The 25,238-nt window shown below is 47.1% G+C and overlaps 1 protein-coding gene across 1 annotated transcript; it reads left to right on the top strand.

The window, feature by feature from the left end:
* Positions 1-6,982: 6,982 nt before the first annotated feature.
* Positions 6,983-23,232, top strand: LOC138761529 (zinc finger protein 850-like). The gene is made up of 3 exons (XM_069933812.1): positions 6,983-7,043; positions 13,824-14,074; positions 19,378-23,232. The coding sequence occupies exon 3, from the start codon at positions 19,556-19,558 to the stop codon at positions 22,175-22,177; it is 2,622 nt and encodes an 873-aa protein (XP_069789913.1). The 5' UTR covers positions 6,983-7,043; positions 13,824-14,074; positions 19,378-19,555; the 3' UTR covers positions 22,178-23,232.
* Positions 23,233-25,238: the final 2,006 nt, after the last annotated feature.

Genomic DNA, 25,238 nt, shown 5'->3' with positions numbered 1-25,238 from the left:
ATAACAAATATGTATATTATACTGCAAGAAAAGGAGAATGAGGAAACAAATGGTAAAACTAAACAAAAATGGGAACAAGATTAAAATATAAAGATAAAAAAGGAAACATGGGAGAAGTTATGTTCTGGAACAATGAGAAATACAATAAATACGAGGTTACGTATGAAACAATATAACTGGATACACAGGCTATACATTACACCTCAAAAGTTAAATAAATGGGACCCAACAGTATCTGACAGATGTTTTCGAAGTAAAAGAGAAATGGGAACAACAATTCATGCAATCTGGACATGTGAGAAAGTAGAAAAATTTTGGGAAGATCTAAACCAGATATTAAATAAAATTACAGAAAACAATATACCAAAAAATCCAGAGATCTTCCTCCTAAGTAACATAAAAAACAAAGAATATTGAATTGATTTGGATGGTGCACAAAAAAGATTTGTTAAGATAGCTCTAGCCGTAGCAAAAAAATGTATTATGACAACCTGGAAATTGGAAGATAATTTGAAAATACAACAATGGTATATAGAAATGAATAAATGTATTCCATTAGAAAAAATAACATATAGTTTAAGAAATAATATTGAAATATTTGAACAAATATGGGAGCCCTACATGAAACACAATAGAGAAAACCTACCGGGGACATTCACTACCTACATTAACGAAAGGAGAAGGAAATGAAAAGAATTGACTCAGTGGAATTTCTTGTTTATTTTTATTGAATGACAACATTGTTTGACTGGTTTAAAGTATCTTAGATTTTGTACTTTAAATGGATGGGGGGGAGGTAGGGAGGGTGGGTTGGGAGGAGGGAGGGGGGCGGAGAAAATGACACTGTATATATTTGAAAACGAAAATGTATGTATCATGGTCAATGTGGTTTATGGTGTGAAAAATAAAAAAAATTTTTAAAAAAGTAACTAGGATGAGTCTCACTACAGAGAAGAGGTGGAAAATCTTGTGAGATGGCGTGAGAGCCGCAACTTGAGTCTCAGCATGGACAAGATGAAGGAGACAATCACGCACTTCAGAAGGACTTGGAACAACCAACCTCCATTACACAACAACAACTCTGTAATAGAGAGAGTGGAGAGCACCAAGTTCACTTAACTAGTAACCTATTGTGGACACTCAACATTTTCTCACAAGTCAGGAAGGTGCAACAGTGACTGCGCTTCCTGAGAAGACTGAAGTGGGCAAGGCTACCGGCCACCATCATGTCAACCTTCTATAGGAGCTCTATCAAGAGCATCCTGGCTGGTTGCATCACAGTGGTGCATGGTTGCTGCAGAAAAATGGATCCACAGGATCATAAGAATGGCAGAGAGGATCATTGGAGTCTCCCTCCCCCCAGTCTCCCCCCCCTCCCCCCCACTGACCTGATTTACCAGGATCATTTTCTGAAGAGGGCGGGCAAAATCGTCGAGGACCCCTTCCACACCGCACACAGCACCTGCAGCTGCTCCCATCAGCGAAGGGATACAGGAGTATCAGAGCCAGCACCACCAGGCTGAGGAACAGCTTCTTCCCATGGGCAGTGAGAATGCTGAATGTCCAAAAAGGTAGTGAACACAACCTTGGACAGTGGGTCTCAATGTTTTTCAGTCTAAGGCCCACCTGGTTGGGAACCATTCACCTGGACATCATGGGCAAAACCCTCCCCACCATTGAGAACATCTACAGGGAACACTGACATTGGAGAGCAGTAGCAGTCATCAAGGATCCACATCACCCAGCACATGCTCTGTTCTCGCTGCTGCCATCAGGACAAAGGTCCAGGTGCCACAAGACTCACACCATCAGGTTCAGGAACAGCTGCTCCCCCTCCTCCATCAGACTCCTCAACAACAAACTCAACCAGGGACTCACTTAAGGACTCTTAATTTGCAATTTATTTATTTTTTCTCTTTGTATGCACAGTCAGTTTGTTTACATTTATGTATTTGTTTTCAACAGTACGTTGAGTAGTTTTTTTTTGCACTACTAATAAGAGGTAATTATCCCCACACAGGGAAAAATAAATCTCAGGGTTGTATGTCATGTATGTACTCTGACAATAAATCTGAAAATCTTTATGGACCCCACCACACCGTACACAGAATCTTTCAACTTCTCCTGTCAGGGAAGAGATTCAGGAGTATCAGAGGCAGCACCGCCAAGCTGAGGATCAGCTTCTTCCAACGAGCAGTGAGAATGCTGAACGACCAAAGGAACCACTCACACTAACCACCGGAGACTCTCATCTTCACAAAACAATGTTTATTCATTTATTTTATTTGTATAGATCAACACTTGTCCTGCATATGTATTGTTTGTCTGTATGTGTTATGTCTGGATGGGAACCACTGGCAAAACCCTCCTCACCACTGAGAACATCTTCAGGGATGTTTTTTGCACTGAGGACTGGAGAATGCTTTTTTTTTGTTGGGTTGCATTTACAATCAGGGTACAATAAACTTGACCTTGAGGGTTTTGGAAGTGGCAAGGGCCTAGTTAGGGGAGGGTAGGTGTTTGGTGTCTCTTGGTGAAAGATTACAGGAGAGTGACTGGGAGAAGTGGAGTTCTTCCCTGGCCCAGGTCTCCAATGCAGGTCTGTGCCCTACCCTAGGAAGTCCACTGCACAAGGCAGAGACGGGAATGCACAAAAGACTGGAATGCTCTGGATGTGCCAATCAATGACCAGGACTCAAGGCAACAGGACACCATTCCCCAAGCAGGGAATGACCTCAATAATAATAGAACTGATTGGGCAGATTCGCAACAGAGACAAATGGGATTTGTGACTGAAATTATTGGATTACATTTCCATAATAAAAGAGCCAACAGTGTAGCTAATTGTAATCAGAGTCCACTCTAAAAACAGGCAGCTTCCAGGCAAGTCCCATCCACATTGCTTTTGCATTTGTATTTCAAATACCTCAGAGGATGTTCTCTGAAATAACACCAGGAATGGAATAAAATGGAGTTTGGACAAATGAAAAGTGTTATGAATGCAAAGTATAAGATTCCAAGGATGCTTGCTAGAGCAGATGATAATTTGCCTGGCACTAGAGAGTGGAGGTTACCCTCTTGGACTGTGATGAGGCATAAACCATTTCAGACTCCAATGAGGACAAATTTATTACCTGAGAATCTTTGGCATTTTTTTGTCACAGAAGATCATGGGAGCTTAATGTCAAATATTTCAAGAATTAGATTCGGAGATCCTTGTTCCGAGTTGAATTCAGAGATCTTTGTTCACCAGTTGCATTCAGAGATCCTTATTCACCAGTTGGGTTCGGAGATCCTTGCTCCCCAGTTGAATTTGGAGATCTTTGTTCACTAGTTGGTTTCGGAGATCCTTGTTCCCAGTTGATCATTAGAGAAATAATTGAAAAATAGTCTAGATTAGTAGTGTAGGTTTATAGGGCCCATGGACTATTCCACTGCAAACCAGACCTCCTGGACCTTGTATTTTTTGTCACGTTGTCATACACATCTACTAATTGTGATACTGTGTGAGTGAGATAACAGGTTTGGTAGGACTCAAAGGCGAGGACTCTGAACACCATTTTGATGGAGAAGGATGTAATTTACAGTAATAGTGGACAATTGATAACAAATGTGGGGAAAATAGCATGGGAACAAAATACACACACACACACACACACACACACACACATATATACAATTGTAAAGGAGAGGCAGAGTCAACCACCAAATGGCGCGCTGCGCTCCTGTTCAGAGGACACACTACTGCCAGTCGAGGTCAAAAGCTGCTTTCAGATGGCCAGAATACCCGACTGTAAAGCTGCCTATTCTACCCCAATGCAGCTGTCAGGTGGCCACCTGAAAGTGGAGAACCCAGCCCCGAGGAGCACTTACCTATGCATCCCCCATTGCACCTGAATGCAGCATCGGGAATGCAGCCCAAGATACAATCCTTCTAAGATATTTAATACAAGATTTAATATCCAATTAAATATTGTTTCTCTTGCCATCAGGTAGGTAACAATTTAACAACAACGGCTTACTTTTAGTTAGTGACTTTAACATCGCAAAGTGTTTACTCGGTTTAAAAAAAAACTACTTTGGGGCATTAGATAACATAACCAAAAACTAGGTAAAAAAAATAGTACATTGCTTCCAAAACTCAGAACCTTGACAGCTGAAGGCAGGGCTGCCAAAGTTGGCACAATTAAATGCTGACATAAATGAGAGGTCAAAATTAAAGGTCTGAAGATATCTCAAAGGGCTTGGAGAGGGGAAGGGAACGCAGCAGTGACTACAGCCACAGTCCACAGACCTACATTCGCTCGGACGCAGCTCTCCTTCAGCTGGTATGTTCAGGTGACAAAAAGGTGTCTCCTCCGCGACCACCTGAACGTCCCAGCTGCACTCCCCCAGTCGCTTCTGCCGGCACATTATCTGCGTCCGAGCACCTGAAAGCAGCCAAGCCATCAAGGTGACCCTTACGATTGGCTCACCTAAATCACCAGGTACTGCAGTCCAGGCAGCCTGCCCAGACTTAGCCCTGACCTTCACCCAATTGGCCCAGGTGAATCACCGCAGTTCACCAATGCCGAGCCCCTGCACTTGGCTTCTAGCCATTGGCCACAGCAACCAATGGGGCCCACACTGACCCTTACGATTGCTTCCTCCCCCAAATTTTGCCCCAAGAACTATAAAGGACCATGTGCCCCTTTGTTCTGCCTCTTTTGGACTCCTCGTGGCATTTAAGTATCACCTTCCACACTGTGTTGGGGTGAGTCTCGAGGCTAAGTAGCAGAGCCGTGTCAGTACCAGTCAAGGGGTGGGGACATGTAATATCACCTTGATCTGGTTGTTGAATGTGTATGCTCTTGTAACTTCCCCAGTTTCTGCCGGTTTCCCCCACTCGTGTATATTTACCCACTGTGTATTGTGTATGTGTAGAAGTTTGCTTGACATATCGACCCTGTTGTCTCGATTCCTTCCCTAAAATAAATGTGTGCTTTGTACCTGCAATTTGGTCTGGTTCTTAACCTGTGGGACCCACACGAACCCAAACAACACTGTACATACGGTATCTTCTTTCTTTGGCTTGGCTTCGCAGATGAAGATTTATGGAGGGGTGTCCACGTCAGCTGCAGGCTCGTTTGTGGCTGACAAGTCCGATGCGGGACAGGCAGACACGGTTGCAAGGAAAAATTGGTTGGTTGGGGTTGGGTGTTGGGTTTTTCCTCCTTTGTCTTTTGACAGTGAGGTGGGCTTTGAGGTCTTCTTCAAAGGAGGTTGCTGCCCGCCGAACTGTGAGGCGCCAAGATGCACAGTTTGAGGCAATATCAACCCACTGGCGATGGTCAATGTGGCAGGCACCAAGAGCTTTCTTTAGGCAGTCCTTGTACGGTATATAACCAAACAAAACAGCGCTTCTCCTGACTCTGGTTAAGACACAAACACTCACAATACACAGCATATAATAATCATGTGAGAAACAGAAGTACCTTCACAGAATTTGCTCGAGACAAAAATTGAGAACAAATAACTTTTATTTTTCTATTACAACAATGCAAAGTTGGGTGCTTCCCCTTACCCTGGGAATACACACAGATACTGAGGCAGACCCAACTTTTATACATTTCATTTTAGTACAGAGATACCTTCCCCCTAACATTCTTCTGCCTCCTGGATTGGTTTAGCATTAGGTAATTCTGCCCACTTGGATTCTAACTTCTTATCAGTTTATGTGCCTTCCTGCAAACTTGTTAGCCAGGAAATATCATGTCTTTGTTCTTTACTCATTAATCAATCCCCAAGACTTGCTAAAACTATTTACTTGCTATCCTGTTTTGAAGATCCTTATTTTATTATACTTTTATAACCCTTCCTCCCATTCCAGCATCCCTTCACCCTGATTTAACCCATAATACTTCATTTCTAATGAGCACTTGCTTGACTCCTCACATTCCAGTATCCCTTCACCTTAAGTTAACCCATAATACTTCATCCTTAATTAGCACTTGCTTGACTTCTCACATTCCAGTATCCCTTACAATCACATATACACATAAAGATATAACAAAATAAAAGTATATATAAATATTTTGGAGTCATTTACTCGATCACAGTTCACCAATCTCACAGCCTGTGAGAAGAAGCTATTTCCCAGCCTGGCAGTCCAGATTAGAACCATAGAACAATTACAGCACAGAAACAGGCCACCTCGGCCCCTCGAGTCTGTGCCGAACCATTTTTTCTTGTCTGGTCCCACTGACCTGCACCTAGTCCATAGCCCTCCATACCTGCCCAAATTTCCCTTCGATGTTCAAGTCAAACCCTTATTCATCACTCCTCAATGCCCGACCATTCACCATGTACATCCTTTCTTGGTTTGTCCTACCAAAATGCAACACCTCACACTTGTGCGCTTTAAATTTCATCTGCCTTCTCTCAACCCACTTAACCAGCTTGTTCCACACCCTCACCACTCTCTGTGTGAAGTTCCCCCTAAACTTTTCCACCTTTTGACCCTTAACCCTTGTCCTCTTGTTTGAATCTCATCCACCCATGGTAAAAGTCTATTTACATTTACTCTGCCCATCCCCCTCAGAATTTTAAACACCTCTATCAAATCTCCCCTCATTCTTCTATGCTCCAGGGAATACAATCCTAACCTGTTTAACCTTTCCTTGCACTCAAGAAGCAACAAGGCCTTGCGTTTATCCCCAGGGCGCCGCATTTAACAGGTAAGTGTCCCTTGCCCTTCCTGCGGTTTCTACCTTTCACGTGGGGCTGTCGGCCCGACAGCTCCAAATTAGCGCCCGGCCCGAGTTGGACGTCCACCCACACCAGATGAGAAGCGATCAGGTTTGTGAGGGGAGCAGAAGGATCTGGGAGTGGGGGAGAGAGTGAGATCAGGAATAAGATTACGTCATCGACGTGTTTACCACTGGTGGTTTTCAGCCCCACCTGCTGGCCGACTGTAGGATGTGCAGATCACACCCGATTGGTCGGGTGCGGTCACGTGCTGGGACAGACATGTTGGGAGGCTTCAGCGCTGGATACTTGGGTTGGTAAGTTCGCTTCTTTCTCTGAATTATGCAATTTGCAGTGCGATGGGAGCAGCTGGTATTAGTTACAGCGGATCATCTGTGTGTTTGTGGTCTCTGAACCACATGGTCCCCATTGGAGCAGCTTCATGGGTTTCTGTCCCCGTTCCCAACACCGAGAAATGGCCCGGGGCTCAGGACAGGGGTTTGCGGGGAACCCGGCCCCTCTACTCTCCTCTCTTTGCTGCATCATGTTCACTGTGTAAGGTGTGTGGTGAGGACAGGATCTCACACTGAGAAATGGCCCGGGGCTCAGGACAGGGATTTGCAGGGAACCCGGCCCATCTACTCACCCTTCTTTGCTGCATCATGTTCACTGTGTAAGGTGTGTGGGTGAGGACAGGATCTCACACAGAGAAATGGGGTTTGCAGGGAACCCAGCCCCTCGACTCTCCCTTCTTTGCTGCATTATATTCACTGTGTGAGGTGTGTGGGTGAGGACAGGATCTCACACAGGAATGGCCCAGGGCTCAAGACAGGGGCTTGCAGGGAACCTGGCCCCTCTACTCTCCCCTCTTTACTGCATCATGTTCACTATGTAAAGTGTGTGGGTGAGGACAGGATCTCACACTGAGAAATGGCCCGGGGCTCAGGACAGGGATTTGCAGGGAACCCGGACCATCTACTCTCCCTTCTTTGCGGCATCATGTTCACTGCGTAAGGTGTATGGGTGAGGACAGGATCTCACACAGAGAAATGGGGTTTGCAGGGAACCCAGCCCCTCGACTCTCCCGTCTTTGCTGCATTATATTCACTGTGTGAGGTGTGTGGGTGAGGACAGGATCTCACACAGGAATGGCCCAGGGCTCAAGACAGGGGCTTGCAGGGAACCTGACCCCTCTACTCTCCCCTCTTTACTGCATCATGTTCACTATGTAAAGTGTGTGGGTGAGGACAGGATCTCACACTGAGAAATGGCCCGGGGCTCAGGACAGGGATTTGCAGGGAACCCGGGCCATCTACTCTCCCTTCTTTGCTGCATCATGTTCACTGCGTAAGGTGTGTGGGTGAGGACAGGATCTCACACAGAGAAATGGGGTTTGCAGGGAACCCAGCCCCTCGACTCTCCCTTCTTTGCTGCATTATATTCACTGTGTGAGGTGTGTGGGTGAGGACAGGATCTCACACAGGAATGGCCCAGGGCTCAAGACAGGGGCTTGCAGGGAACCTGGCCCCTCTACTCTCCCCTCTTTACTGCATCATGTTCACTATGTAAAGTGTGTGGGTGAGGACAGGATCTCACACTGAGAAATGGCCCGGGGCTCAGGACAGGGATTTGCAGGGAACCCGGACCATCTACTCTCCCTTCTTTGCGGCATCATGTTCACTGCGTAAGGTGTATGGGTGAGGACAGGATCTCACACAGAGAAATGGGGTTTGCAGGGAACCCAGCCCCTCGACTCTCCCGTCTTTGCTGCATTATATTCACTGTGTGAGGTGTGTGGGTGAGGACAGGATCTCACACAGGAATGGCCCAGGGCTCAAGACAGGGGCTTGCAGGGAACCTGACCCCTCTACTCTCCCCTCTTTACTGCATCATGTTCACTATGTAAAGTGTGTGGGTGAGGACAGGATCTCACACTGAGAAATGGCCCGGGGCTCAGGACAGGGATTTGCAGGGAACCCGGGCCATCTACTCTCCCTTCTTTGCTGCATCATGTTCACTGCGTAAGGTGTGTGGGTGAGGACAGGATCTCACACAGAGAAATGGGGTTTGCAGGGAACCCAGCCCCTCGACTCTCCCGTCTTTGCTGCATTATATTCACTGTGTGAGGTGTGTGGGTGAGGACAGGATCTCACACAGGATTGGCCCAGGGCTCAAGACAGGGGCTTGCAGGGAACCTGGCCCCTCTACTCTCCCTTCTTTACTGCATCATGTTCACTGTGTAAGGTGTGTGGGTGAGGACGGGATTTCACACAGAGAAATAGCCAGCAGTCTGCAGTAAAATAATTAACTCTACCCTGGCCTCTTTTCCAGATAATAGACCTGTAGGACATTACAGCACCTAAACAGGCCCCTTTGGCCCTTCGTCTGTTTTTATGCCTAGTCCCACTGACCTGCATCCAGCCCATATCCCTCCATCCCCCTCCCATCCATGTACCTGTCCATATTCCTCTTAAATGATAAAATTGACGCTACACCACCTCAGCTGGCAGCTCGTTCCATACTCCCCACCATTCTCTGTGTGAAGAAGTTCCCCAAAACTTTTCCCCTTTCACCCTTAACCCACGTACTCTGGTTTGTATCTCACCTACCCTCAGTGGAAAAAGCCTATCTGTTTATCCCCGTGATAATATTAAATATCTCTATCCAGTCTCCCTAATTTTTCTACGGTTCAAGGAATAAAGTCATAACCTTTTTAACCTGTCCCTGTAACTCAGTTCCTGAAGTCCAGGCAACATCCGAGTAAATCCTCTCTGTTCTCTTCTATCTTATTGATATCCTTCCTGTAGTTAGGTGACCAAAACTGCACACAATACTCCAAATATGGCCTCACCAAAGTGTTATACAACTTTACCATAACATCCCAACTCCTGTACTCAGTTCTTTGATTTATGAAGGACATAATGCCAAAAGCTCTCTTTACAATCCAATCCAATCTCTGTGATGACTCTTTCAGAGAATTATGTTTCTGTATTCCCAGATCCCTTTGTTCTTACGCACTCCACGGTGCACTACCATTTACCACGCATGTCCTTTCGTGGTTTGTCCTTCCAAAATACATCTCACATTTGTCTGCATTAAATTCCATCTGCTATTTTTCAGCCTATTTTTCCAACTGGTCCAGATCCCTCTGCAAGCTTTGAAAAGCTTCTTCACTGCCCATAACGCCTCCAATCTTAGTGTCATCTGCAAACTGCTGATCATGATCATCCAGATCATTGATATAGGTGACAAAGAACAATGGTCCCAGCACCGATCCCTGAGGCACACCACTTGTCACAGGCCTCAACAGTCTGAGAAACAATCTTCCACCACTACTCTCTGGCTTCTCCCATCCAGCAATTGTTGAAACCAGTTCACTACTTTACCATGAATACCGAGCATCTGAACCTTCCTGACTAACCTCCCATGCGAGACTTTGTCAAAGGTCTTATTAAAGTCCATGTAGACAACATCCACAGGCTTTACTTCATCAACTTTCCTGGTAACCTCCTCGAAAAAACTCTGTAAGATTGGTTAAACACGACCTACCACTCACAAAGCCATGTTGACTATCCCTAATCCGTCCATGGTTATCCAAATAATTGTATATCAAATCTCTTAGAACACCTTCCAATAATCTACCTACTACTGATGTCAGGCTCATTGGTCTATAATTCCATGGTTACTTTTGGAACCTTGAAAACAATGTGAGCTACCCTGCAATAATCTGGCACCACACCCATGACTAAGGACATTTTAAATATTTCTGCACTAGCCTCCCTCAAGGCCTGAGGGACTATCTTGTAAGACCCTCAGGATTTATCCACCCTTATTTGCTTTAAGACAGCAAGCACTTCCTCCTCTAATCTGTATCGGTTCCATGACTTAATTGCTTGTTTTCCTTACTTCCCACAACTCTGTGCATGTTTCCTGAGTGATACTGATATAAAAAATACCATTTAAGATCTCCCCCATCTCTTTTGGCTCCATATGAAGTCGACCACTCTGATTTTCCAGGGGACAAATTTTGTCCCTTAATATACTTGTAGAAACCATTAGGATTTTCCTTTTCATTATCTCCCAAAGAAACCTCGTGTCTTCTTTTCACCTTCCTGATTTCTTTATTGAGGTTTTTCGTGCATTTTTTTTAATACTCAAATACCTCATTTGCTCCATGTTGCCTCTACCTGCTATATACATCTCTCATCTTCCAAACCAGAAACCCAGTATCCCTCGAAATCTAAGGTTCCGTATGCTTGCTAGCCTTTCCTTTCCTGACATGAGTGTGGAAACTCTGTCCTCTCAAAATTTCACCTTTGAAGGTCCTCCACTTAGCTCACACTTCCTTGCCTGAAAACAACCTATCCCAATCCACGCATTTTATATCCTTTCTCATTTCCTCAAAATTGGCCTTTCTCCAATTTAGAATCTCAATCCGAGGCCCAGACCTATCCTTCTCCGCAATTAACTTGAAACTAATAGCATTATAATCACTGGACCCAAAATGTTCCTCTATACATACTTCTGTCACCTGTCCTGTCTCATTCCCTAATAAAAGATCCAGAATTACACTCTCTCTAGTTGGTACCTCTATATATTGATTTAGAAAACTTTCCTAAATACATTCGACAAACTCCAAACCATCTAGCCCAGTTGTCTGCTATTTCTCGACAGATTTGCACCTCTAATTCTTGTTGACCATTGGGCAGTCTATAATACAACCCCATGAGCGTGGTCATACCTTTCCCATTCTTCAGCTCCACCCATATAGCCTCCGTAGAAGAGCCTACTGGTCTGTTCTGCCTGAGTAAATGTATGATATTTTCCTTGAAGAGCAATACTACTCCTCCCCCTTTCATTCCCTGCTTCTATTGCACCTGAAAATAACAGAAGCCTGGTACATTGAGCTGGCAGACCTGCCCTTGCTGCAATCAAGTTTCACTAATGGCTACAGTGTCACAATTCTATGTGCCAATTCACACTCTAAGTTCGTCTGCCTTTCCTACAGTACCCCTGGCATTGAAATTGATGTACTTTAGAAAATTTCCACCACGTATAACCCGTTGACTTTTAACGGTGGATGCAATTTTCCCATCATCTTGTCCCTCCTCCACTCCTCTGTCTGCTCTGGCACACTGGTTCCCCTCCCCCTGCAAATCTAGTTTAAACCCACCAGAGCAGCATTAGCAAACCTTCCCGCAGGGATATCAGTCCCCTTCCAGTTTAGATGCAAACCAACCCGTCGGATCAGGTCCCACCTTCCCTGGGAAGAAAGCCCAGTGATCCAGAAACCTGAAGCCCACCCTCCTACACCATGTCTTTAGTCATGTGTTAACCTGCACTATTTTCCTATTTTTAAACCTCATTAGCACATGCCACAGGTAACAATCCTGAAATCACTAATGCGGAGGTCCTGATAGCATCTAACTCCCATCTTGCTCTTCTTGCAAGATCTCTCACCTTTCCTACCCACATCATGGGTCCCTACATAGACCATGACATCTGGCTGCTCACCCTCCCGACTGAGAATGCCGTGAACTCCATTTGAGATATCTTGGACCCTGGCAACTTACCATCCAGGATACTCAATCTCTTCCACAGAACCTCTTAGCTGACCCCCTAACTATGGAATCCTCTATCACTACAGCTCACCTTCTCCTCCCTTCCCTTCTTAGCCACATGACCAGACTCCATGCCAGAGACCTGATCGCTGTGGTTTGTGCCTAGTAGGTTCCCCCACTCCCCAACATTATCCAAAATGCTAGACTTGTTAATGAGGGGAATGGCCACAGGGGTGCCCTGCACTGTCTGTCCATTCTCTTTCCCTCTCCTGACTGTCACTCATCTGCCCTCCTTCTGCCTCCTAGGTGTGTTTACGCCCCAGTAACTCCTATCTATCAACCCACCCCCCCCACCCCCCGGCCTCCCGAATAATCTGGCGTTCATCCAAATGCAGCTCCAGTCCCTTAACTCTGTTTGTCAGGAGCTGCAGCTGGATGCACTTCTCAGGGATACTGCTGGCTGGCTTCCCTGATGACCCACATTCTGCTAGAGGAGCTTTCCCCTGCCTTAGCTGCCATTCCCAATGCCTATGACTAGAGGAAAAATATACATGATATCTAAAATCTGCTCTTACCTGTCCCCACCTGCTGAAAACTTTGTGCTCCTCAAATAGGGTGGCCTTTACTTACTTCAACTCCTACTGTCCCTCACCTCTTACCTGTTCTTGTTGAAGTCTGTTGAGCCAAAGCCTGACTGCTGCACTATACAGTTTCTCACTCTTATAGTGATACTCAGCTTCTTCCTCCAATCAGCTTCTTGCTGCTCTCTTGCCCCTTTCAGTCTGTCTAATATTTGCTGTCTGTATATGGTGTGTCAGAAAAACACACACTGAGGACAGAATAAATAATAATGGGGACAAAAAAATCACTGGTGGGAGTTGAGAAAGTAGATTTTAGAAAATAATGAATATGTGTTTAACATGGTGACTGGAAGGGAAAAGGAGAGGCTGCATGTGTAGGCTTCTTCTTTCTTCTTTGGCTTGGCTTCGCGGATGAAGATTTATGGAGGGGTAAATGTCCACGTCAGCTGCAGGCTCATTTGTGGCTGACAAGTCCGATGCGGGACAGGCAGACACGGTTGCAGGGGAAAATTGGTTGGTTGGGGCTGGGTGTTGGGTTTCTCCTCCTTTGTCTTTTGTCAGTGAGGTGGGCTCTGTGGTCTTCTTCAAAGGAGGTTGCTGCCCGCCGAACTGTGAGGCGCCAAGATGCACGGTTTGAGGCGATAGCAGCCCACTGGCGGTGGTCAATGTGGCAGGCACCAAAAGATTTCTTTAAGCAGTCCTTGTACCTCTTCTTTGGTGCACCTCTGACACGATGGCCAGTGGAGAGCTCGCCATATTGACAAATTTTAAGGAATATGTACTTATAAAGAGCAGTCCCTTTGAATGTTCCAGAAACTCGAGATAAGGAACTAGAAATTCTGTGATTTTGTAAGTAGCAGCTCATGGCTGTGTTTTTGTGTTGTAGCAGATTTCTCATACTTTACAAAGTCATGAGAAGTTTGTTTATACAGCTGTATTTGTATTTTTTTTGGAGCAACTTCAGGTCCACCTTCAAAATTTGGCATAGTCGGCAGGATCCCAAGATAGGAATCACAGATCAAGTTCGGGCTGAATAAATGGCCAGGCCAGTGGCGGAGAAACAGAGGGAAATAGGGCCCCAAAGATAAATTTATGTTGATCATCCATCGTCGATTCCCTGGTGGTACAGTCCCTCGTCGAGGTTGACCGGAATGCCTTGACGGGATCCACTAAAGGACCTGCAGGAAGGAATACAGATTGCACGAGGTTAGTATATTTTAATTGGGCAGTGTGTTCAGATTGGGCAGTGTGTTCAGGATACTCAATCATTTGAACTGAACTCATTCTATTTGGGAATTGGGTAGTGAGCTGCTTGACTCCATGTATTATCAGTGGGAAGGATTGGACAGTAAGTCTGATTGAACTCTGTCTATTGGGGTGGGGAATTGGACAGTGAGTCAGGGGATTTAGTCTGTTGGGGGGTGGGGAATTGGACTGAGGATGGTCTATTCAGAGTGGGGATGACGAGCCAGTGAGTTGATGACGTTTGGTGTGGTGCAGTTATTAGATTAAAGAGGAGAAGGTACAAATCCGGGTTCGGAGAAAGTTGATGAGGCAGCCCGGAGAATCCAGAGAAAATTTGTGACAAAGGTACAGAGACACAGTGCAGCGCTGACTAACTGGGCTCAGAAAAAAGTGCAAGAAAGGAAGGACCAGTCCATGCTAGCAGGAAAAATCACCGTGGGATCCCAACCCCATGGCTGGCTTACCAGTATTGTTTGAGGGAAGGGATTTGGAACAGACTGGTAATAATTGAATTGCCTGATCTCCACGATGTCCTCGTGTTTTCCCTGCTGTATTTCTGCTGCTTTCCCTGCAGTGGCAGCTTGTATATCTCTTGGTTCCTCTTCAATTTCCCCTGTTTCTTCACAGAGGGGGAGAGAGAACCTTCCTCCATCTGCTTCCCCCTGTGTGACTGACTTAACCGTCTATGTGGATGGCAGCACTTTTATTGGTGATGCTGGTCAGAGATGCTTTGTCTGTGCTGTTTCTGATTCTGAATGTCCTGAAAGTGCTTTTTCTCTTCACTGTGATCTGCTCAAAAAATGGAACTTTTTCACTCACTCGTATGTGCATTTTAAGTGCTGGTTATTCTATTAATATTAGGCAAATCAAAATATGTTAAAAGCTCTGCAGTTCCCTACCAGGCTGCATACACAAGTGCCACTTTGCAAAGTTATTAGAAGCTGTATGCGTATTTGTTTTGGAGCAACTTTAGGTCCATCTTCAACAAAATTACAGCATTATTATGGCACAGGCACTGGTTGAGGTCTTTTAAAGGACATTCAGGCAACGACATGCTGTTGGGTGTAGCAATAATGTCCAGAAGTACTTCGGTAGTCAAGAACAAGGACAAAACCTTCCAGTCACAATCATTTTAATTTAATGTCCATCAAGGTACAGGCCCGTCAGGATCCATCCCTGCCAGTAAGCCCAGCAAGTACTTTTGCCCTTTGGCCTCTCCCTGTCACTTTTCCCTCCCACCTGAATCCACCTATCACCTCTGACCTGTAGGCCTGTACAGCTGCCCCTCCCCTCCCGCCTTTTCCTTTGGTCGACTGCCCAAATCAAAATTGTCTATGGCCTGTCACTTCCTGTGTCCTGCTGAGTTTCTCCAGCGCACCTTGTATTCTGTCCCGGAACTCTCCAAACAATTTCAACCTTCAGTTTCTGTTATCCCTCTGTTTCCTCTCCTCCAGCTCCTCACCCCCTTCCCTTCCTTCTCCCATAGGAGAGCTACCCTTCTCAGCTCTCTCCCCCATCACTTCTCAGCTTCTCTCTCATCTACCCTCCCCCCACTCCCCAGTGCCCACCTGTAAACCCAGGCTTCTCCCCTTTCTCCTCGCCTGCCTTATTCTCACCACTCCAGGGAAGGGCTTAAGCATGAAATGTCAACTGCCTTTCACTTTCTGTGGACGCTGTGTGACCTTCTGAGTTTCTCCAGGACTTGGCAGCACGGTTAGAGTGGCAGTTAGCACAAGCTATTACAGCACCAGTGACGCAGGTTCGATTCCCGCGCTGTCTGAAAGGAGTTTGTATGTTCTCCCATGTCTGCATGGGTTTTCCCTGGGGGCTCCGGTTTCCTCCCACCATTTAAAACATACTGGGGGTTGCAGGTTAATTGGGTGTAATTAGACAGCATGGGGTTGTGGGCCAAAACGGCCTATTACTGTTCTGTATATCTAAATTTATAATTTAAATGTAAAATTTATATTAAAAAATGTAAATCCAACTTGTATCCTGCATTAGATCCCAGCATCTACACACTCTAATCATCTGAAAATACAGAGGTTGCAGCGTTGACTTTCAAACTTAATCAATTGCAGGCTCCAAAGGGAACTTGCACCATGAAGCCTTGTCCTGCAGTTAACGACGCTGACGTCTTCTGGCTGGTTTATGATCGCGTCACAAAAGCCCAGCCACATAGGCACCAGATCAGAGGTCACCCTCCCACCATCACCTCAGCAGTCATGCACAAAATGCTGGAGCAGCTTAGCAGGTCAGGCCACATCCATGGAAGGTAATAGATGGCAGGAATTCACACTCAGAATAGCAGGGAAAGAGGCCAGAAGCCCAAATAATAGTGGGGGGAGAGAGAGAGAGATGGGGAGAAGCTCAGGCTACAGGGAAAATCCCCATCAACAATCCTTCAACTTATGGGCTCTGAAACATCGACCCTTCACCCCACATGTCTGTACTGAACAAGATGCCCAAGTTAAACTAAACTGCTGCCCGCATGTGATCCACCTTCCAACGTATCCATGGGTCTGTCAAAAACCAACTGTACCTGGCAGCCCATTCCAGGTGCTCTCTGGGTAAAATATTTCTCCCAAACATCTTTAACTTTCCTTCCTCCCCTTCATCTTAAACACACCCTTCAGCAGGTGTCGTTGGGATTACTTCGACCCATCTACCAAAAAGGTCAATAATAACGAAACAATACTTATAGCTGTGCACTCTAGGGTTCTATAAAGTCAATCTATACACTCAAAGAGTCCCTAACCGGAGGGCACTTGGTTGCTTTGCCAGGATGATTTTTCTGACAAGTAACACACACCCATGTTTTCCTCAATGCCTCTTTTTTTGGCTAGGGTGCCAGCATGTTTGTAATGCCATTTGTATCATTCCCTCCTTATCTAAATGTGTCATTGTGTGTATATAATTAAGCAGCACAAGTAAAAAGGCATCAGGTCCACAAATCTGTCTCGCAGAAGTGGTCCATAACCGAGCCTCAAGATGTTTGGTGCACCCCTGATATTTCCATAGTTCAATCTGTTTTTGCAGGGGCATCCCCCTGCAAGTTCTGTCTGGTAAGGCCAGCCTATTCAGTATTTGCCTATTTTCGTCCAAATAGTCAATAAAGGGGAGCATCGATCACAGCTGAATGAGCGGAGGCAATATTAGATCCTGTGCCTTGGTGTGTGTTTCACACGTTATGACGGCTCAAATGTGTGGCTGAGAACAGGCATTGTTTTGCTGAGGAAATGTAAGGTTCAGTGAGAGACAAGTCTGGACACAAACACAATCAAATGTAACTTTATTAACACATCAATAATTCATAAGAGAGCATGGGAACATGCGCACAATTTATAAGGGATTGAGGGAACCAATCAGAACAGGAAACAAACAGGGAAGAGCGTTACACAGTACACAAGTAGTAATTTACACCCTGTCAGCAGGGGTTATACACCCTCCTGAATAAAGGGAGGTGAATCTGGTATCACTGTACCCGCAAGAGTATTTGCTCACCCTTGGACCCCTGATCATTTAGAGCAGTAGCTCTAATGCCGGGATGGATCTATGGCAATTTGAGCTGCAGCAATACCACGGCTCAGGTTTAGTGCAGTGTGCATCTTACCCACAACCTTTCCAAGCAACGTCTGCAACAGCAACCTGGCATGGAGCGGTGTCTGGGGCTATCATCACAAGGCAGAGAGAACAAATGTCCTCTGTGCTGGTGCTAAAAACAGGGCTCGAGCCAATAAGGACGCTGAATGATTTGAACCAGCCAATGGCAAGGTGTGCACTGAGACCAGTCATAACTGGTGTTCCACCTGCAGCTTGTAACATTGTCTATAACTTTGAGTGGAACAAAAAGTGCACCACGTACTGATAGGTGGTGTGACTTCTGAATGGGTTTCAGGTGGGGAGATCACATGACCACCAGCAATTGGGGGAGTTTGATGAGGTAAGGAATCCCTGGTGTTGCTACAGAGCACCAAAATCATGGGTTACCCCAAAAGCATCACGAGAATCAGTGTAAATGTTAAGGGAAAGGTGCATGCGCAAGTCAAAGTGAGCAGTTCAGCCTCGATTACATTGTCAATGTCCTGTACCATCACATATCCAAATTGTCTTTGTCCCCTCTTGTCTACAAACCATGTTGTTGCTCCGTTGATTGTTGGATCCTGGTGGGCTGAGGCAGTTTCTCTGCAGGCAGTCATGATCCGGTTGTTCCACAGGGTCGGGTACATGTGTAAGAAAGGACACCGGGTTAACAGAAGCACATTTATAACCAGGACTTGCTGTTCTGCACTGTACATGGTCTGGATGGAGCGGATATCATTTACAAACTCATCCAGATCTCTATACCTTTCCGGAGCATGATGTACTATCAACATCATTTCCTGGGGTTTCCACGGTTCCACTGGACCGTAGATTGTTGTCCCGCATTACTGGCCTGAGGATGAGTGAGAACTCGAAGGGGAAGCATGCCTTCCCCCAATCTTCCATGATGGCTTCTTAGGCCTTTATTCTACGATAATTCCTTACACATTCAGCTACTGAGGTCGGGCCAGGTAGTGTTGCCTGTTGCCGAGGGGCGGCTCCTCCAGCTGACCCATTTCCCATCCCCCCCCACCATTGCTGCTCAAGGAGCTTCATACATATTTGTGAGCGAACGTGATTGGCGCTTGGATGTTGTCACATGGGGTCATAGCGATTGAGTGACAGGTCTCTAACGTGACTATTGGTGGGCCAGGTGGTTCCGATTGGTCGGAAGCTGCATATCCTTTTGCCTTCACAAGGGAAAGGTGGCATGGGAATACAGTTCATGTGCGCACTATTAAAGGTATTTGGACAGAACAGTTTTGAACCGTTAAGGATTCTGGGTTATAATGCGCTCCTTGATCTCTGAAACAAAAACTACCACGAACCTTCTGCTTAAAAAACTGAATAATTCCTGTACCCTCCCTCAGATCATTATAGGTTTTCTAAAATGTGGCTCACAAAACCAGACCCTCTATAACAGTAAATGTTGGATTCATAATCAGTTCCTTCCTCCCCAGTATATGTTGCCTCTCCAACTTTCCATCAAAACATATCACGCTTGTTTCTCTGTGCTAAATTTCACCCACATGTATCGACCTGTCTGTGGTGATCCTCCTCACAGTTCAGGACACGTCCATGGTTTGTTGTGTTGTTGGCCGTGGCTCCAGGGTGTGTCGTCCTGGAACACTGGCTGCAGAGAATGCCTTGCTCCCTCTTACTCCACCATCTTCTCTTCACAGGGTGACGAAAGCGGTGCATTTCCAGACGCTGCACGACAGTGTGGACTGAAACTCCGACTGGATTCCTCGGGCTCGTAGTATCAGCCAGATTTATCAGTGGATAAGGAGCACGGGGATCATCTCACAGACGTCCCACACCCGTTGAGTGTGTGAACTGGACTTCAGGTGATTGGCCGACATGGAGGGTCAGGTGACCAGTGATACGGCAGATAAAACACTCCAGAGTGAGGCGTGCGGTGGGGAGGAACTTCCTTTGGACTTGCTGGAAGCACATCACTGCACTCACCCTAGGGAGAGACCGTTCCCCTGTTCTGAGTGTGGGGAGGGATTCACCAGCTCTGACACCCTGCTACAACACCAGTGTGTCCCCACTACAGGGACCCCATTCCCCTGCTCTGACTGTGGGAAGAACTTTCAAACCTCCAAGGAGCTGGAGGAGCACAGATGTGTTCCCTCTGGGGAGAGTCCATTCACCTGCCACGTGTATGGGAAGGGGTTCACCCAGTCCTCCAGCCTCCTGCATCACCAGAACATTCACTCTGGGGAGAGACCCTTTAAATGCTGTGTGTGTGGGAAAGGGTTTTCTAAGCCCTCCCAAATGGAAGCACACCAGAGGGTTCATACTGGAGAGAAACCGTTTACCTGCTCCCTGTGTGGGAAGGGGTTCAATCAGCTTTCAAGCCTGCAGGCACACCAGCGGTCTCACACTGGGGAGAAACCATTCACCTGCTCCCTGTGTGGGAAGGGATTCTCTCAGCCCTCCGGCCTGCAGGTGCACCAGCGCGTTCACACCGGAGAGAAACCATTCGACTGCTCCCTGTGTGGGAAGGGGTTCTCTCAGCCCTCCAGCCTGCGGGCACACCAGCGGGTTCACACTGGGGAGAAACCATTCATCTGCTCCCTGTGTGGGAAGGGGTTTTCTCACTCCTCCAGCCTGCAAGTACACCAGCGGGTTCACACTGGGGAGAAACCTTTCACCTGCTCCCAGTGTGGGAAGGGGTTCTCTCATCCTTCTGGCCTGCGGGCACACCAGCGGGTTCACACTGGGGAAAAACCATTCACCTGCACCGTGTGCAGGAAGGGGTTCTCTCAGTCTTCCAGCCTGCGGGCACACCAGCGAGTTCACACTGGGGAGAAACCATTCACCTGTTCCCTGTGTGGGAAGGGATTCTCTCTGCCCTCCAGCCTGCAGACACACCAGCGGGTTCACACTGGGGAGAAACCGTTCACCTGCTCCCTCTGCGGAAAGGGGTTCTCTCAGCCCTCCAGCCTGCAGGCACACCAGCGGGTTCACACTGGGGAGAAACCGTTCATCTGCCCCCTATGCGGGAAGGGGTTCTCTCATCCCTCCAACCTGCAAGTGCACCAGCTTGTTCACACTGGGGAGAAACCGTTCACCTGCTCCCTGTGCGGGAAGGGGTTCTCTCAACTCTCCAACCTACAGGTACACCAGTGCGTTCACACTGGGGAGAAACCGTTCACCTGCTCCCTGTGTGGGAAAGGATTCTCTCACTCTTCCAGCTTGCGGGCACACCAGCGAGTTCACACTAAGGAGAAACCGTTCACCTGCTCCCTGTGCGGGAAGGGGTTCTCTCACTCCTCCAGCCGGCTGACACACCAGCGGGTACACACTGAAGAGAAACCTTTCACCTGCTCCCTGTGTGGGAAGGGGTTCTCTCAGCCCTCCAGCCTGCGGGCACACCAGCGGGTACACACTGGAGAGAAACCTTTCAACTGCTCCCTGTGCAGGAGGGGGTTCTCTCAGCCCTCCAACCTGCAGGTACACCAGTGGGTTCACACTGGGGAGAAGCCCTTCGCCTGCTCCCTCTGCGGGACCAGATTCACTCATTCCACCAACCTGAAGAGGCACCAGAGTATTCACACTGGGGAGAAACCATTCGACTGCTCCCTGTGTGGGAAGGGGTTCTCTTACCCTTCCGGCCTTCGGGCCCACCAGCGGGTTCACACTGGGGAGAAACCGTTCGACTGTTCTCTGTGTGGGAAAGGGTTCTCTCATTCCTCCAGCCTGAAGGCACACCAGCGGGTTCACACTGGGGAGAAACCATTTGACTGTTACCTTTGTGGGAAGGGATTCTCTCAAATATCTGGCCTGAAGGCACACCAGCGAGTTCACACCGGGGAGAAACCGTTTGACTGCTCCCTGTGCGGGAAGGGGTTCTCTCAGCTCTCTGGCCTGCAGGCACACAAGCAGGTTCACACTGGGGAGAAACCATTCACTTGCTCCCTGTGTGAGAAGGGGTTCTCTCATCCCTCCAGCCTGCAGGCACACCAGAGAGTTCACACCGGGGAGAAACCATTCACCTGCTCCTTCTGTAGGAAGGGGTTTTCTCGGGCATCCAGCCTGAAGGCACACCAGCGAGTTCACACCGGGGAGAAACCATTTGCCTGCACCCTGTGTGGGATCAGATTCACTCACTCCTCCAGCTTGCGGAGGCACCATAGTGTTCACACTGGGGAGAAGCCATTCACCTGCTCCCTGTGCGGGAAGGGGTTCTCTCATCCCTCCAACCTGCAGGTGCACCAGCGGGTTCACACTGGGGAGAAACCGTTCACCTGCTCCCTGTGTGGGAAGGGGTTCTCTCAGCCCTCCAGCCTGCGGGCACACCAGCAGATTCACTCCAGGGAGAAAATATTTACTTGCTCCCAGTGTGGAATCAGATTTGCTCGTGCCACTGACCTGCGGAGGCACCAGAGAGTTCACATCGGGGAGAGACCGTTGTCTCCCAGCAAGTGCGAAAATGGATTCACCGATTCCCCCTCTCTGCAGGCCCACTGTTGAATTTACACTGGGGAGAGACTGTTCACCTTCTCCCTGTGTGGGGAGGAGTTCATTCTGCCCGGGGGTCTGTGGCTGGGCTTTGGAGTCGAGATCATAAGGCAGACAGAAGACGTCAGTGTCGTTAACTGCTAGACAGGACTTTGCTGTGCAAGTAACCTTTGGTGTTTGCAATTGATTGTTTGAAACTGCGCTACAACCTGTGGATTTTGAGATAATTAGGGATGGTCACGCAGGATCCATAAAAAGGCAAGGGCGGGTGACATTTTGGGGCTGAGCCCTTCTCCAGAAGTTACAAAAATGAGACAGACCCTGAATAAAAAGGTGAAAGGAAAACGTTTAAATGTGGAAACCGATGGGAGGGGAGAAGCTGAGAGGAGCGGGGGAGAGGGTGAGGGATATCTGATGGGAGGAGGAGGTGAAGGGGGTGGGGAGCTGGAGGAGAGGAGATGGAGGGATAACAGAAATGAGAAGTGATATTGACGCCGTCTGGTTGGAGAGATCCAGGTCGGTATCCGTAACGGAAGTGAAAGGCAGTTGGCGTTGGGATGTGGGCCCTTCGTCAGGAGGGTGGAGAAACAAGCCTGAAGGAAAAGGAGGGAGGGGCAGGGGGAGCAGCACAGGATCACTGGTCAGTGGTGGGGGGGGGGGGGAGAAGGTGAGAAGTGACAGGGAGAGGGCAGAGGGTTTCTCTCTGACAGGAGAAGGCAGGGAAGGGGGTGGGGAGCTGGAGGAGAGGAGACCCCGGAAAAGGGGTTGAATGGAAATTGGATGTCCCTGTCCCTGCCGTCTGGTTGGAGACTGCGAAGATGGAATACAAGGTGTTGTCCCTCCAGTTTGTGGTTGGTATCGATGATTGTTCTGATGGGGATTTCTTTGCAACTCCCTTGTATAAACCCCCAGTCAATCTGCTGCATTTGTTCATTGGATTTTTTATCTAAACTGCATCCGATCTCCTGAGTCATTTTCCCTTTATACTTGCTGGGCTGGCTGGTACAGATGGACCCTGTCTGATCTGCACCTTGATGGACATTGAATAAAAATAGCTGTGACCGTAAGATTTTGGCCTCATTTTTGGCTTCTGAAGCACTTTCTGGGCAACGTTATCTCCAGAGCCAACAGCATGTTGCTGCCTGAATGTCTTAAAACACCTCAACCACTGCCATTGTCACTGTAAGGCTATTATTTGGGACCTGTGGACTTCTCCCACCAGTGATTTATGTCCCCTTATTATTCCTACTCTACCCAGATGGGTTTAAAATTCTGTTGCTGATAATTACTCATATCCCTGGGTATTTACTGTATATATTCATGTAATCATCCATACCATGTAATAGTCAACTCTGAACCCCTTCCCCCCTAATTTTGGTACTGACCGCCCAGCCAAACTCCCGACTGGGATGTTCACCCTGGCCGGCAGCCCATTTGATCTGGCATCCTGCTGCCCACCCATCCGAACTCCTGACCACAGATCCTCTACCCAGCCGCCTGCCCATCTGACATCCTGGCCGCCCGCAATTCCAAACTCCCGACCAAGGATCCTCTCCCCAGCTGCCTGCCCATCTGACACCCAGGCCGCCTGCATATCCAACCTCCCACTCGCGCAGCCAAAATCCTGACAATATCGGAGCTCCCTGCTGCGGATCCTTGCCCTGGCCACCCTTGGATCTGAACTCCCGACATCCAAACACCTGACACTCTAGCTGCCAACCCATCCGAGCTCACGACATTCCCACTATGGACTTGGCAGCAAGTCCCTGGCATCCAAGCTCTCGGCGCCTACTTCACGAGGTCAAAAGTTTGCACCATGTAAAAGTTGACCCCCTCCCCATCTCCTTTTTGACCAAAAATATTGAACGATCACATGAGCATATACGGTAATTCCCAATAATCAAACCTGCATCCACGATTGTGTCATGGCCATTAAATCAAACCCTTTTTGGTTGATTTGTGCCAGCACTTTAATCACTTTGTATCTAAATCTCTTGGCATTTTTCAGTCAAGTTGCAACATGGCCTTTTTCTATTTATTGCATTGATTTTTTGCTGTCTTCCACTTTCCCCTTTTCTATCTATTTTACTTCCTTCTGTCATCCTGCAAATAATGCCATTCCCCTGCCACACTGGCAAACAATCTGCATAGGATATTGATCCCAGTCCTGCCCAGGTGTCAGCCATCCGGACGTGCTGGCGGACCCAAGGGGGATGAAAGGAAGATATTGGAGAGGGAAATTTCAGCTGGAGAGCAGAATTCATAACATGATGCAGAGAAGAAGAGAGACCCGAGAAGGAGTGGAAGAAAATTAAGATTGTGAGCTTTATGAAGAGGAACAGATTCAGCAGCAAAGGAGAGTAATGTTAAATGTTCAAAGGCCTATATCAAGGTCTTCAGGTGAGTGAAAGAATCATTTATCAGCATAAGACAAGATTTTCGTTTTTATGGAAAAAAATATGTTTTGTCTAATGAGTTTGACGGTGATGTTTTTACCCACAGTACATCGCGTTTCAAAAATATGCCCCACTGGCTCTGACACAACTCACCGTGTGAGCTGTGTTTCTGACATCACATTTATTTTTTATTTTTCAATATTTTTCTTTGAAATTGAAGTTCCACATTAAAAAATACAGAGTACGTAAGAAGACATATTAAAAGTCCATCCAAGGAACCCCACATTCTCAAACAAATTATATTACATAATATTTTATAGAATTACCAAAAACGAAGCCATTTGGCAGTGATGGAGAAAAAAATCCTTATCAAAGTGATAAATGACCTTATTGGTCAATACTTCTGCATTTGTATTAAATTAGATATTCTGAAAATAATTCATAAAGGGTCTTCACATTGTTTGAAATTTTTAATTCAAATCAGAAATCTAATCTCTAAATTTAAACATGACATGACGTCACGTTGCCATCGGGTATGAGTAGGCGAAGCGACATCCTTCCAACTGATCAACTCTGCCTGGCCTGGCCATCAGAGAAGTAAAAGCTAATACATGCAAATCAGATGCTGTTAGCATTGTGCCACTCTCTCCAACAATACCAAATGCAGTTAAAGGATT

The sequence above is a fragment of the Narcine bancroftii genome, chromosome 4, assembly GCF_036971445.1.
Source record: "Narcine bancroftii isolate sNarBan1 chromosome 4, sNarBan1.hap1, whole genome shotgun sequence".
In the NCBI taxonomy this organism is placed as follows: domain Eukaryota; kingdom Metazoa; phylum Chordata; class Chondrichthyes; order Torpediniformes; family Narcinidae; genus Narcine; species Narcine bancroftii.
Note: the sequence above shows the minus strand (reverse complement) of the source record. Positions and strands in the feature narration are given on the sequence as shown.

What these genes read in the sequence shown, in the direction of transcription:
- LOC138761529 (XM_069933812.1), top strand. Translation starts at nt 19,556, where the DNA reads ATGGAGGGTCAGGTGACCAGTGATACGGCAGATAAAACACTCCAGAGT.